This window comes from Parasteatoda tepidariorum, chromosome 9, assembly GCF_982258835.1.
Source record: "Parasteatoda tepidariorum strain Cologne lab strain chromosome 9, Ptep-v5.0, whole genome shotgun sequence".
Classification (NCBI taxonomy): domain Eukaryota; kingdom Metazoa; phylum Arthropoda; class Arachnida; order Araneae; family Theridiidae; genus Parasteatoda; species Parasteatoda tepidariorum.
The window spans coordinates 65,237,812-65,252,954 of NC_141763.1; the positions used below are offsets into that span (position 1 = coordinate 65,237,812).

The following is a 15,143-nucleotide window of genomic DNA, read 5'->3' on the forward strand; positions in this document are numbered from 1 at the left end:
ATTCTGTATTTGATCCTTGTTTTAATACAAAATAGCAGTGTTGCGTGAGCTAGCAACTTAAAGTAAGTTCCAGCAATCATAGTTTGCCTTCATTCTTGAATTGTGGTACAAGGTTGAATGAAAGAAGTAGAGCTAATTCCTCATTAAAAGTCGTAGTATAATTATCTCATTTGTTAAAGTTAGAAAAACTTTAAAAACAAACCTACTTTTGGTTACTTTATTTATGTAAAATTAAATTTTAAATAATTTTATGTATGCAATTTTATAGAAGTAGAATACAATTATGATGCTCATTCTAATAAAAAAAATATCATTCTTAGTCAAAATTGTATCTTTTATTGTTATATGTAAACTGTTGCTTTGGTGCATTAATGTATCTTCTTTAAATTTTTTTAATGTGAATAGATTTTATTATTTTTGAATAAATTATAAATTTCTTAAAATTTTATTGAATTTTACAGGGGATCCTGTTGTTATTGAGAATGGCACATTCTCTTGGACAAAGTCTGATCCTCCTACCCTCACTAATTTGAACTTTAGTGTGAAAGAAGGATCATTGGTTGCTGTTGTTGGACAGGTTGGTGCAGGAAAATCTTCACTTTTGTCTGCTCTACTTGGTGACATGGTTAAGTGGTGTGGAAGAATTAATGTAAAGGTATGTTGTTTTTATTTACACTATTATATAAGAAAATGTTTTCTCTTATTACTCTTAATTCTTGATCCACAGACAGCCACTTATCTCTCAAGTACAATCAGATATATTTAAATTCGCCAAGTCGCACTTTTATCAACTTGCAAAGGGACTGAAGATGTGGGTTATCGATCCTCGTTAAACTGTTCTAGTATAAAGTGCCCTATTTTGCGAGCTGTCTGTTGGGCTACTAAATGGGGGGAGGGCATCGCTTCTGCAGAGAATCAAAAGTGGGATGGCATATCTTCAGATCATCCTCCAGGATGTTTTCCAAAACTAGGGAGGTTTTCCTGAGGTGCACAATTGCCAATAGCCCATTGTGCAGCTCTAGTACTCTACTACTATTGGCGATAAACTTAGAGGTTGGGCAGCTCCAAAGAGCAGGGCACATCGACCAGAGGTCTATTGTACCCAAACCCTAAATCATGATTAGCATGAAAGCCCTGTAGCTGAAATAAAATTCAACAAGCACCTTACAGGAACATCTTGCGGTTCCCAGGTTTTGACACAATTCTGCCCTAAATGCTCAAATCTTTGAGCAGAATAGACCTCACAATAACAAAGTACATGTCGTGATGTCTCTTCTTCAAGATACTATTGACGATAAAATTTGTTTCATTTCCTGGTACATGCTATTTGTGTTATGTATGTCTTAATTTTATGTGTATGCAAACGTAATTTAAGTTTAATGAAATTGTATCTTAAAAACTGGACCTTTTTTTCATAATGCTAATATTTTTCTCTTTTTTTTCTTCTTAAATAGCTAACTTTTTTTCAGCTAAAAAATAGAGGTAATGTTAGGTTCCATTACCTGAAGGCTCTCTAGTTAGTTTTCATTTTTGTGTCAAAATAGTTGAAAACACTTTTAGATTTTCTTGCATTAATGTTTGGTAATCACTTTTCCTGTTAATCTCTGAAATCAATCAATCCACTTGTAACTGGAGTGAAGGTGGATTTGTACTGTATCAAATCAATGCAATGTTGTATAATATAATGTAAGCAATATACACAATATTTGTTATTTAACAGGGAAGTATTGCATATGTGCCACAGCAAGCCTGGATTCAAAATGCCACCCTTAGAAAGAATGTTCTTTTTACTAAGCGATACGATGAGCCATGGTATAAACGTGTATTGGAGGCTTGTGCTCTTGCTCAAGATTTAGAAATTTTGCCAGGAGGGGATCAAACTGAGATAGGAGAAAAAGTTAGTATAGATTTTGATACATTAAAGGGTTTTATTTATTTTTTGAATACCTTTTCTTTTTAATTTTATGGTGCTTATCATAATTTTGAATATGCTACTAGCATATTCAAAATATATTTTAATAATCCATTTTAATATATCAAAATATATTAAAATGGATATATTTTAATTTTTTAAAATCAATTTATTCCTTGTTGATTTTTCAAATGGTATAAGTAACATAGAAAATTACATTACAGTAAAACAGTGCTTTTATTAATTTCAATTAGTGTTGTTTTTTTCTGATTTTTATTTATTTATTCTGTGTTAACTTCGTAAAATTTTTGATATTGTGTACCGTTACCCCTCTAGCTGTGATCTCTAAACTTAACTTTCGTAACGGTTACCCAGGTTATACAGTAGACAAAAATCTAATGAATAATTAGAGATAGTGATTTATTTTTTTTTAAAAAAAAAAGAAGAAGTAGCCTAGCATTCATTAGTCAAATAATCCTAGTTTCACAATTATTGAACAAAGTTATTACATTTATATTAATAAATATGTTAAAATTGACTCAAAAGTTTTACCAAGCATGTAGAAAAAATTGAATGTGAATTATTGATAAATCAATATTGAGCTGCATAAAAACCTTTTTTTTTTTTCTTTTTTTTTATGAATTTACAGTTAAAATAAATTTAAATGCAGTCAAACATTTTTCAAGTTTTGGATTTTTGATTTTTAACAACTAAATGACAAGTTATATCTCAATTTCATTTTAAAAATTAGAAAATCTTCAATTCAATATGTAATATTATAAACTTCAATATACGAGGGTTGTAAATTAAATAGTGGCAACTTAACCATGAAACTCACAGAAGGGCGGGCATGCACAAATTGGACATGGGAGCGGTGAGGTGGCGCTGTTGTCAATGTGTAGAGTGCAAAAAAAGTCGATTTGCTTAGAAGGGTAGTTGTTGTGTGGCGTTAAAGTTAGGAGTTTCGTTTCATCGCTCTAAAGCATGTTTTCAAAAGGTGATCAGCTGTCGTGGCTTACAATCGAGGTTGTCCGTGGCAGAAATGCAACAGAATGCTATCGAGGATTAAAGGAAGCCTGTGGAGCAAATGTTTTACCGTATAGGACAGTAGCATGATGGGTTCAAGCATCTCGTCTTTTTTCGTCATTAAGCCTTTTTACAACATGCTTTAGAGCGATGGAAACGAAACTCTTCACTTTAACACCACGCAATAACTACCCTTCTAAGCAAATCGACTGCTTTTTGCACTCTACACATCGACAACAGCGCCACCTCACCGCACCCATACCCTATTTACGCATGCCCGCCCTTCTGTGAGTTTCAAGGTTAAGTTGCCACTATTTAATTTACAACCCTCGTATCATTATTTTAATAGTTATACAGTAGAACTTCAATTTATTGTTTCTCATGGGACCATTCATTAGGAACGATAGATACAGGAAATCGAACATGGGCCAACGATAAATATCATAATAAAATATGTAAAAAGTAATAAAAACAATATACAGAAATTAATTATTCAAAAAATTTTATTTAGAAAAAAAGATGTACTTAATGCAAAAAGTAAGCTGAATAAACACAAATAATTAATCAAAATATTTGAAAATTTTAGTTTGAACGCACTCTTTTCTTTGCATCTCAAGCTATAAATTTTTTAACATTTGTAATAAATTGCTGTTTTTTTTAATTATTTTTTTTCTAACTAAATGATTGCAGAAAATTTCTCATTATTTATAAGGCTTTGAGGCCATCAAAAATGTTGGCACCTGTTGTGGTGCTGTTTCTTCATCTTCACTTTGCACTTTTTCAGCTTCACAACCATTTCTTGAACTGTCATTTTCACAAGTTTTAGCATTTTCATCAACAAATGCATAATCATCTGTTTTGTTTGGAGCATTTCCTCTGAATTTTAACAAATCCTAATTTTCTACATCATTGGCCTGGGGTGATTGTATTCCAGGTTTCTCGTATTATCCTTTTAGGCTTAAAAACTAGGCGTGTGACTTTTTCATAAATTAAGAATAATTCAGTGTGTTTTAAGACCATTGATGCACGGACTTCCGCAAATCAAAACTTTCAATCCTCCAAAATCCACTATCTAAAATTTAAATTTTAAAACTTTCTCTAAATCACGTTGAAGAGAGGTTTTCATAAATGTTATTCTTTTTTCGAGTTTGTTTCTTTAGGATTCACCGATTTTCAACATTTTTAATATTTGAAATTACACCTATTATCGCGATTCATATTCACACGATTTTAATATCCGACATCGGTATTCGAATTTACCTGATTTAAAAGTTACACATTTTGAATTGAAATAAAATTTGTTGACTGCAATTTAAAAATCTTGCATGTGATTCGTATTTAAGTTATTTAAAGATCCAATTTAATGATTTTTATTTACGTGTTTTTAAAATCATATGTTGCAATTCGCATTCACGCATTTTTAAAATATCGATTTTCGTATTCAACATGCTCAAAAAATAATACATCACGATTTGTATTTATGCGATTTAAATATTAAATATAGTGATTTGTATTTTTGTGTTCTTAAAATCCAAGCTGAAATACAAATTGAGGTTTTTTTTTGTGCTCTTAAACGTTGTTTCACCTTACTTAGTAAACATGTATAGTTTATAAATTGGTAACGTGAGTTTTTGCACTTAAAATTTTCAGGATTTTTAACTTTGTGTTACAATCACCCCTAATTAGCATCAAAATTACTATTTTTCTTCTCAAAACAAATTAACTTCAATCTTTTTTTTAAACGATAGCAGAATTTCTGAACAATAGACAATGGAATTTGTTAGTTTAAAGAAGAATATAAATGTTTATTATTAGCAGAATAGCGTAGCTGATGGAACCTTTTAAACAAGACGATGCATATAGGAAAGCGAAAGGCAGGAAAAAGATAAATGGATGTTTTAACATTGAGAAAAAATTCAAAATTAAAGAACTACTTACTTTCCAGGGTATCAATCTTAGTGGTGGACAGAAACAAAGAGTAAGCTTAGCTAGAGCTGTCTATAATGATGCTGACATATATTACTTGGATGATCCACTCAGTGCTGTTGATGCTCATGTTGGGAAACATATATTTGAGGAGGTTATTGGACCAAAAGGAGTTCTTAAGAAAAAGGTGTGTATTAAATCAACTATTATGGTTTTGCTATGGTATATACAATGTGAAACTTATGAGAACATTTAAATGTTAGCAAGCTCTTGTTGAAAGACTGCAACTGCATATCGCTCCTTTTTGTGGAATAAATATTAAACATTTTTATTTATTTATTGCTTTATCATTAACTTTAAGTAAAAGGTAGCTTTTTATTAGTTGGATAATTTCCACTACAAAATTTGTGATTATATAAAGCCTGTATTTCTATTTATTATTATTACTTTTTTAAGGTTAAATTTGCCAAACTTGTATTTCTGTATTTTTTTATAATTGAATCTGCCTTTTTTACGTTCAAAACTAAACAACAATTATATTATATTTTAATACATTAAATTATTAAACTGAAAGGATTTTACTATACTGTGTAAGTTTGACTATTCATCAATTTTTATCCTTTAATTATTTCAATATTGTTTTTGCTGTTTTTAGACAGTATTTACCAAAATATTGCATAGACAGAATTCAAAAGTAATTGCTAGTTTTTATCTCTTGAATATTTTAAGCATTTATATTCAGTTTTTATTAATCTTAAATCATATTCAATCAAACTCTGCAAGAGTGAGAATTTGAACATTTTAAAATTAATTTTTAAAAAAACTTTTTTTTAAAGGTCAATTTAAAATTATCATGAAAATATCATAAAAGATCATAAAAATTTCTCATTTTTTTATTATACTTTGGAAAATGTTAAAAAACAATACATTATTCAAAATCTCTATTAGGGGCTTTTTAAAACTTATGAAAATTTTTTTAAAAAAAAAGTAAATAAATTTAGTTGTTTAAGTTCAGATGCTAGCTATTTGAATTGTCTATTTTATTTCACATCATTTGTAATATTTTCTTATTTATGTATTGTTAAATGATGATCATCTTTTATAGACTAGAATTCTTGTAACACATCGAATAAGTGTCTTGCCAGAGGTAGATACAATAGTAGTTCTCCAAAATGGCAAAGTTTCTGAGATAGGCTCATACAGTGAACTTTTAGCAAAGAAAGGAGCTTTTGCTGATTTTCTCATTCAATATTTACAAGAAAATGCTGAAGAAGCTGTTGAGGAAATGCCACTCGATGAATTGAATTTAATGCAAGAAATAGCTGCTACCATAGGAGTACCACCTGAAGTTACAAGGTATATGAATCTCTTAGCTGTAAAAGTTTACATATAAGGGACTATATCTAGTTCCCTTATTTTTGCATTTGAAGATAACATTATGAAAAAAAAATCATGACTTTCTGGCATGTCTCTGTTAGTTATTTTGATATGATTTTTTTTTATTTCATATAGTTGGTTAAAGGCTTAAATTGTATGATTTATTAAAATTTTTTTTACAATAATAAGCTTTAGAAAGGTTTTTTAGTAACAGTCTAGGGGTTTTAGTTAGTCTGTGTATTTTTAGTCATAAAAAATGTTTTAATTCAATAAAGTCACACATTGCCGATTTTCAATCAGTTATATATGAAATAAATCTTACTTAACTAAGGTCATAGATTTCTCCACTAATTTTGCTGAAAACATGTCTTCCCCCTATAATATTATTTAGCCATCACCTTAAAAAATATGACACATGATCCTTTTAATACTTTATCTGTTCATCAAAATCAATCGCAGCATTTATTTTACTTAAATAAATTTGCTGAATTAAAGCTATTTTAATATTATTTCATTACTTTACCTTACCTCCTTTCGGTATTCGAGAAATGATTAAAAAGTAATTAACATATATTTTGAAATAGTTACATTTTCCCAATTGTACAAAAGAAGACCATTTTCTTATTTACATGCTATAACAGATATACCTGATTTGAAATTATGATGTCAATATATATATATTATTTATTTTACATTCCTTATTTTTCTGGAGTTTGATAATCTTGTTGTAATTTGCCTTGAAAACTTTTGTCCCAGAGGTTTTTTCTTTCTTTTTATTGCTTTTCATTATCTGTCACAAAGATATATTTATCTCTCTTGGATTTTTAGATTTTGTAGTCTACTTCTTTTGAATTGTTGTCTAACAGACTGTCTTTTTTATAATTTCCCATTGGAGATTCATTCAAAGCTTTCACTAATACCCTCAAACAAACAAAAAAAACTTTCTTACTTGAATTTCTTCATTTTCAGGGCTTTCCCATCTTTTGGCAAATTTATTTTCTAGCTATTCTTTCATCTGATTAATTACATCTATGTCTTTGTATTTTGTATAATATCAGGGTTTGGTCTAGGTTTTTCTGAGAGGTACCTATTTTGTGAAAATTTAAACATAATTTGTGAAAAATTAAAAATTATATTAAAAAATCAACACAAAAATATGGATTTATTGTTTCTTAAGGGATACAAAAATAAAATTTTGAGAAAAAGTTTTTTGTGAAACTACCATTTTTTCTAAAGTTGAATTTGTGAAAGTACCGCCAAACGGTAGTAAATTCGGCCTGGATAGACCCCTGAATATGTAATTTTCCCCTAATGTCTACATATTTTTTTAATCATGAAAGGACTTTATTTTACTATCAGAATAAATTTTACAACTCTTTTTTACTATTAAAAAATCTTTGACCTGTTTAATGCAAAAAAAGTTATTGTTCGGAATTTAGTTAAATTTTTTACATTTTAATTATTAATAACATATTATGTTTTCAGACAACTGTCAAAACTAAGTGATGGAACTGATTCAGATACAGCTAGCCCTGCAAAATCTGAAAGATCTCCTTCAATAATAGGGTCTGGAGATGGTCTGCGTAAAAGAGCTAAAAGTTGGAAAGAGTCTTATCATCGGAGAGCCAGTAAAAAATCTGTTGTAGAAAAGCCTAAAACTGGAACCAGGCTCACAGAAAAGGAAGGAATGGAAGTTGGATCTGTAAGACAAATGTTTGTTGGCTATAGTGTTTTTTTAGAAAGGACTCCCATTAATCAGATAATTAAATGAAGTATTAATAGGCTATGAATGAAGAAAATTTATTTGTTTTTTAAACTGCGGACTTTTTTGAAATCTTATTTTGTTAATCAGATGTATAAAATATTCAGCTAAAAAAGAAGTGATGCTGCACTTTGAAAATTGAGTGCTCTTTTTTGCATAACTAGGAGTTTTTTTTTTTAGTCATATAAGTAAAATTATCCATCTTCAAGTAAGTTAATAACATTTTGCTAAGTAGTCTGATAATTGAAGTAATATAGTTACAAATAAAGTAAATGTAGTTACATTACAATTTGAAAGTTTTTTTTTTTTTTTTTAAAGTTATAGTCTTGTTTATTAGATAATTGAAATATGCTATGAAAAATGTAAATTATACAACTTTGTATGGTAAATATTCCTTTTTTTTTTAAGAATTTTGTGAATTTGGTAATTAAAATTGTGATGAATTATGATTTGTGATGAATTAATGATTTTTTTGAGTAGGGTCTTCTTAAACAGTTAGTTAAAATTATAAATTTGTAAAAAAAGGTAAATACTTCAGTTTTTCAAATTGAAATTTTTTTTTTCTTGCTAAGTAGAGTCTCGTTAATCTGATAATTAAAATTATATAGTAAATTAATTGGGGAAGTTTGAATTTTGCTGTATAGGGGTCTTGTTGAGTTTTTAATTTGAATTTAATATCTGCAAAAAAAGTAAATGTTGCAGCTTTGTTGAGTGACAACTTTATTTTTCCTTGCTAAGTAAGCTAATGGAACAAATATTTATCTACAATTCAAATATTCTAATTTTTTTCTATCCATATTAATTAAAATATATATTAAATAAAAATTATATTATCAGTATAATTATGAATAATATTATCTGCATTGAATATAGTTTATTCCATATGTATAGTTGAATAAAATACTCAAATAATTTAGAGAATTTATATTTTATGTTTGTGTTTTCCTTTCACCCTGTAGGTTAAAGCATCTGTGTATGTCGATTACATGAAATCTTATGGTTACTGGAACACATTCTGGACAATTTTGAGTTACACTTTGTCTACAGCATTCAGTCTTGGATCTAGTTTATGGCTTTCTGCATGGAGTGCAGATGCTACTGACCCTGTGAAAAGTGTCGATACAAAATTACGTGATTTACGTTTAGGTGTGTATGGTGGACTGGGAGGTGGTGAAAGTAAGTGTTTCCTCTTTTGTTCTAAGTTATAAATATTTTCTCTCATTGTTATTAAGCCTTGTGTTTTTAGACCATATTATTTATTTATTTTATGGAAATAAGTTATAATAACACTCACTGACAAAATATTTTGTACATACCACAGCTGTGATGTTAGAAAACTGTAGGTTTGCGTTTTTGACAATGTCAATTTTCATTTATGAAAAGGTACCCCAACATAGAATCAAATTAACGTGTCTTATATACTAGTGAATTGGAATTGAATAATTTTAGTGGTAAACACGTTGCAGTACTCCCCCACGAGAATTTTATCTGTGATAGAATTTGATGAATGGATACCACTAGTTGATTCATTGCTGTTTTGAGAAAAGCGGGGAGAGCATTATTAAGATCACTGAACTTTAAGTGCTGATCCTGAGAGCTATATTAAGCTCATGGTCACTCCTGTGTTGCCATTAGCAGTCAAGTGTATGCAGGCTGGCTTTGTCTGTAATTGAGACTGAGTAGCAACAGTGTGGTGAGGACAATGCCGCAGTCACAAAGTAGCAAGTTAACTGTTCAAGGTAGACCATCTATCGAAGTGGGTGTGTCTGTTGAGGTAGGTGTGTTCCGGTCAAGTCCGCGGGCCACCAATGTGGGGGAAGTATCTTTTCGACATTGTCAAACTTCATTCATGAAAAGGTACCCGAACATAAAATTGAGTTAAAATGTCGAATATGCTAGTGAATTAGAATTGAATAATTGTAGTGGTAAACATGCTACAGATCAGTCATTCCACAGGGATGATGGATGTTCTATCCTATGCCAGGTAATGGCTTGAGAACTATTAAACTATTTCTGCATCTTTCAGATTGATCAGTACCAGCTTAACTTGGAATTGAAGAAGACGCGCACTGCACATAGCGAATCTCACTGCCATTATTAAACCATTTATCTTGAAATTGTAAGGCCTTGGTCTTCATGTCCCCTTGGACAACTACTTATTGTTGCGAAAGTTCTTTACTCTTTTACATAACAAAGACAAAAACAGTTGTGTTTGACTAAATTGATCATGCAGAATATAAGAATATCCAATCACCTGCAATTAGAAAGCAATTTGATGATTTTGAAGACTTATATAGGCCATTTGCTAGTTTTAAATATCCTTCTGTTATTCAGACTTTAAAAATAACAAATAGTTAATTTAACTAATAGGTAAAATCTTACAAACTTACCAACAAAAAGAATGCAATGCAAATTTTTAAAATTTCACTATTTTCTTTTGCTAAAGTGCTCATCTGTGTATTTTAAATCTTCCTTGTAAATTTTCACACTTGTGCAGTTTATTAATTAACTTTGATATTTTTGCATGAATAATTTATTTAAAAATGTGTAACCTGTATTTTTAAATAATGGGAGAGTGTGTAGGAAGTGGAACCTTATCCTATCTGGCTATTCTGTTATCCCGCTTACACCTCTACTTTCACATTAGAATGGACAGTCAACAGCCTATCTTCTATAATTACTTTTAATTGATATTTGATAATTACTATGCATAAAAAGTACTTAATTCTAATCTATTATATGCCACATTCTAAATTAATGTATTATTCTTTTTAGTTGTTTTCACTATAGTGACTGCCCTTCTCATGAACCTTGCTTGTCTTCGAGCCTCAACAATTCTTCACAATGACATGCTGAATCACATAATGCATGCCCCAATGTCATTTTTTGACACGACTCCTTTAGGAAGACTGTTAAACAGGTTCTCTAAAGACATTGATACAGCTGACGTCACTATTCGATTCAACATAAGAATGTTACTTATTATGTCATTCAGAACTTTAGGTGCAGTCCTCATAATTTGCTTGGAAACGCCGATATTTATTGTGGCTGCAATTCCTCTTGGTATTTTATATTATTTCCTGCAGGTAGGCATTTTTATAGTTATTGGATAGCATTTGTTTTTTTTATTTATTTCAATCGACTATTAATTCAGTGTTTTTGCTTTTAAAAAAAGTTTTGCTATGTTTTTATTGAATAATAAGTGTGAATAAAGCTAAACAATAAAAAAAGAGTGCAAAATGATGTCCATGGCGTGTAGCGTTTTTAAAAAGTACTTAAAGGTGCTTATTTTAAATTTTTGTTTAAAAAGCTCTTAAAGGTGCTTTTTTCATTGGGTGTTTTTAGAAAGAGCTTAATTTTCCCTTTTCCAAAATGAGATTTTTTTTCTTTACCATGTCCATTTTCGCCACATATTATGCAAAAGCCTGCTTTTCACATTGTTCTATTCAACCTTTTCACAAATCATTCAACCACAATCTATTTCGTACCTTCGGTCATTAGCATATGAAAGCGTCAATTATTTTACATGTTTGATGAAATACTTGCGAGTCCGCATGTGCCTCTACTAAACTGGATTCGGTGAGATTATTGCACTCTCATGTACAACTGCTGCATTTTGCAAGATATTCTCTATATCCGGCTTCATTTTATCCTCTGTAATGGAACTGAAAAATCTGTCTTTTTTTAATCTCGATCTTTTTGTGGTCACTAATATAATCAAGAAAACAGTTCTTTCTCAGAAAATAGTTATTTTATCATGATCATGTAAAGTCTTTAAAAATTATTTTCCATTTTGTAAATGTATATAGTGTTTTAAAATATGTTTAAAGTGCTTTAAAAGTACTGAAAAGGTCCTTATATTTTTTTGAAAGATTTAGCTACCCATCCCGATATCCCCTAAATAAACAAGACCATTTCAGTTCTGTAATGAAAAGCCTTCTTCAGTATTAAATTACAGAATGAAAAAGAAAAACACTGAGGTACAGAGGAAATTTCAAAAAAGCTACAATAGGGAGAAAAGGATAGACTAATAGAGTTGGGGAAACAATCCAACAAGATAATCAAACAAAGTTAGATGAATGAAATAAGTGTGATTGTAAGGTGAGAATCTCTGATGTTGCAAGATGTAGAAATTGAAAAAGAAAAAAAAAAGAACTAAATTGCTAGGGAATATAAAATTGATAAAAAATCTAGGTTAGTGGCCATGAAGCAGTATTTAATGCTTTTAACAAAAGAAAACAAACTTAATCTATTACTTTGTTGTAGCTTGTTTATAATTTCTTGTGTAACTTCTGTGTTTTGATTCTGTAAAAAGTTTATCAATGGTATACCAATTTACTAACTAAACTTTGAAAGATAATAAACTTCCACTGGTTATGTAAAACTAGCAAAGTATCTAATATCTCCCTTTTTTTTCTTAAAAAAAAACAAACTGTTTTGTTTATTTTACTCTTAAAATGAAATTAATTGATCAGAGTTTTTCGCAAGAGTTTTATGCAAATCATCAAGAACTTGAAATTTTTCTAAATTTTGACGCCATCAAAATAACCAAAAATTCCTGCATTAAGATGATATTTTATATAAATCCTTCAGAATTATCCATAATTTCTTTTTTTTTATATTTAAAATTAATTTTAAAAATTCTAATTTCTTATATTTAAAATTAAATTCTATAAAGTAATGTTGTTCTCATTAGAAATAAGACATTAATTTCCCGTCTTTAGAAAACTGGGTTTTATATATTTGCTTATGTATTTTCAGAAATTCTACATACCAACTTCTCGGCAGCTGAAGAGATTAGAGTCGACCACTCGTTCTCCTGTTTATTCCCATTTTTCAGAGACTGTTACAGGGGCCACTTGTATTAGAGCTTTTAGAGCAGATCAGCAGTTTATGACCCATTCAAACAACCTAGTAGATATCAATAATGAATCCTATTATCCAAGTCTTGGAGCTAGCAGGTCTGAATAATTTGTATTTTTGAAGAAAAAAAATTTGCATTTATTTATGTCTCAAATATAATAGAATTATTTTTGAGCATTTGTAATTACAATATGGACAAATAGTTTCTGTTATATAGTTCAAAAAATTTATAATTTACAATATAGTCATAGATCAAGTGTTACCATAGTTTCTGATGTACAAGTCAACCCTATATTCAAACAAGTCAACTATGTTGATGGTTGCTTTTTAAACTTTTAAATGGTTGATTTTGTGAGTGTTTGGTGTACTCCACAACTTACTTACACTTAACTCCACAATTTACATTTGTTAAAAAAATTTTTTTAACCGAATGCAAAAGTACCTAATCATTCTGGAATGGAAAAAGACAATTCAAACGTAATTGGAAAACTTCTTAAAACATTTGGTCTTTCTAATTCATTGGATTGTACCTAAAATGATATTTTACGAACTTCAAGAGAAAGAAGAAGTGAAATTACTTATAGAATGGAACCTTTATTATGTTATTTAAAAAAAATTATTTTTATTATATCAAAGTTTTGATTGTGTTATAGTAGCATTACTTTTATGTTTGTATTTACCTTACATATTAAGTTAATTACAATGCTAAGAGTCAAATTTCTGGGGAAAAAGTCTTTATGGCCAAATTTGGTAGCAGTAAATAAGTCAAATCATAACTATCTTTGCAATTTAGGGGTTCAAAAAGTTGATTTATTAACCAGAAAATATATTAGTTACTAATACCTGGTTAGTATGTTTTTATACAGACTATTTGTGTTCAAAATATGTCAGAAAGTAATGGGCTATGAACCCATCTGTGCTAGTTCATGTTAATAACATAACAACATAACATGGTAACAACATAACATGGTAACAACATTAAAAATAATAAGTTTTTTTTATAAAATGTTAAAAATTTTAAATGAAAATATAGGAGGTTACTTTTAATAAAATTTGTTAAAAAAAATAGATAAGGCTTTAAAAAACTGGAAAAAGTTAATCTTGAATTAAAAATGTGTTTATTGAGTTTTTTCTAAAACTTGAAGTATCATGAATAATATGATATGAAATTTTCATTTGTATTTTGTGATCCATTAACATAAATAAATTATTTGTAGGTGGTTGGCTATTTATTTAGAGTTTCTTGGATATACAGTTGTTTTCTTAGCTGCTCTTTTTGCTATTTTGGCAAGAGATACTTTGAGTCCAGGTATAGCTGGGTTATCAGTCAGTTATGCTTTACAGGTAATATTTTTATTTATTGGTTCCATCCGGTGTGATTCTCCCTTGTAGATTGTACTTTTAGAAATTTGTAATTATAACAGTACAAAAAATAGCATTACAAGCTCTCTTTTTTTTTTTAAATTAGTTTTGGTTTTCAGATATATTGAAAAAAATATTGCTTTTTTAACACCAGGAAAAATAAAGAATAATATCATAAGACCAGAACCAGTTATTTCAGTGTTGAGTATTTTCAAAGCCTCACTTAACATGCTCAGATCATGCTCTTTAATTGCATCTGGTTGCTAAATTATTATTTTTTTCAAATTTTGTATTTAACAGTGCAATATTACTGGTAGTAACTGTGCAGCATATTCTGTGCTTACAACCTGTCATTATAGTGTTATTTTAGCCTTTTCAAAATCTCACTTAAAATATTCTGCTACTAAGCTCTACTAATTCACATGCTTCTAATTCAATAATTCTACTTAGCTCATCATAATTTTTTGATTTTACTGTGCAGCATAAAACATAGCTTAATGAATGCTTATAACCAATCAATAAAATATTAGTTTTAATATCTTATTTATCATGTTCTGTCTACTAAAGTCTTCAATGGCAGATGAGTTTTAAATTATTGTTTTTAAAATTTGTCTCGGTACAAAAACTTGTAATATGAGTTTAAGCTTCAAGTATTATAAGTTTAAATTTCAAGTATTATAGGTTTAAGCTTCAAGTATTGCTTTTAAAAAATATATTTATTAAAATATTAATAATAATGTTTCATAATTAATCTCTTAATAAAATTATACATTTTATAGATGACTGGCCAATTAAACATGCTTGTTAGGGCCACAGCTGATGTTGAGACTAACATTGTTTCTGTTGAGAGATGTTTAGAATATACCAAAACTCCAGTAGAAGTAAGTAATACAGGGTTTTTCATGAGGACTGCCC

The 15,143-nt window shown here is 29.0% G+C and overlaps 1 protein-coding gene across 4 annotated transcripts in view; it reads left to right on the forward strand.

Annotated features, from left to right (window-relative positions):
• The window catches only part of LOC107445288 (multidrug resistance-associated protein 1), a 46,373-nt gene that overhangs the window by 23,287 nt on the left and 7,943 nt on the right, over nt 1-15,143 (forward strand). For all 4 annotated transcript variants that reach the window (XM_043055877.3, XM_087152034.1, XM_071187092.2 and 1 more), the window contains exons 14-23: nt 462-655; nt 1,721-1,897; nt 4,884-5,051; nt 5,970-6,220; nt 7,727-7,943; nt 8,963-9,179; nt 10,779-11,089; nt 12,765-12,964; nt 14,084-14,210; nt 15,008-15,109. In XM_043055877.3, the coding sequence (XP_042911811.1) occupies nt 462-655; nt 1,721-1,897; nt 4,884-5,051; nt 5,970-6,220; nt 7,727-7,943; nt 8,963-9,179; nt 10,779-11,089; nt 12,765-12,964; nt 14,084-14,210; nt 15,008-15,109 (1,964 nt within the window). The remainder of the gene's footprint in view (nt 1-461; nt 656-1,720; nt 1,898-4,883; nt 5,052-5,969; nt 6,221-7,726; nt 7,944-8,962; nt 9,180-10,778; nt 11,090-12,764; nt 12,965-14,083; nt 14,211-15,007; nt 15,110-15,143) is intronic.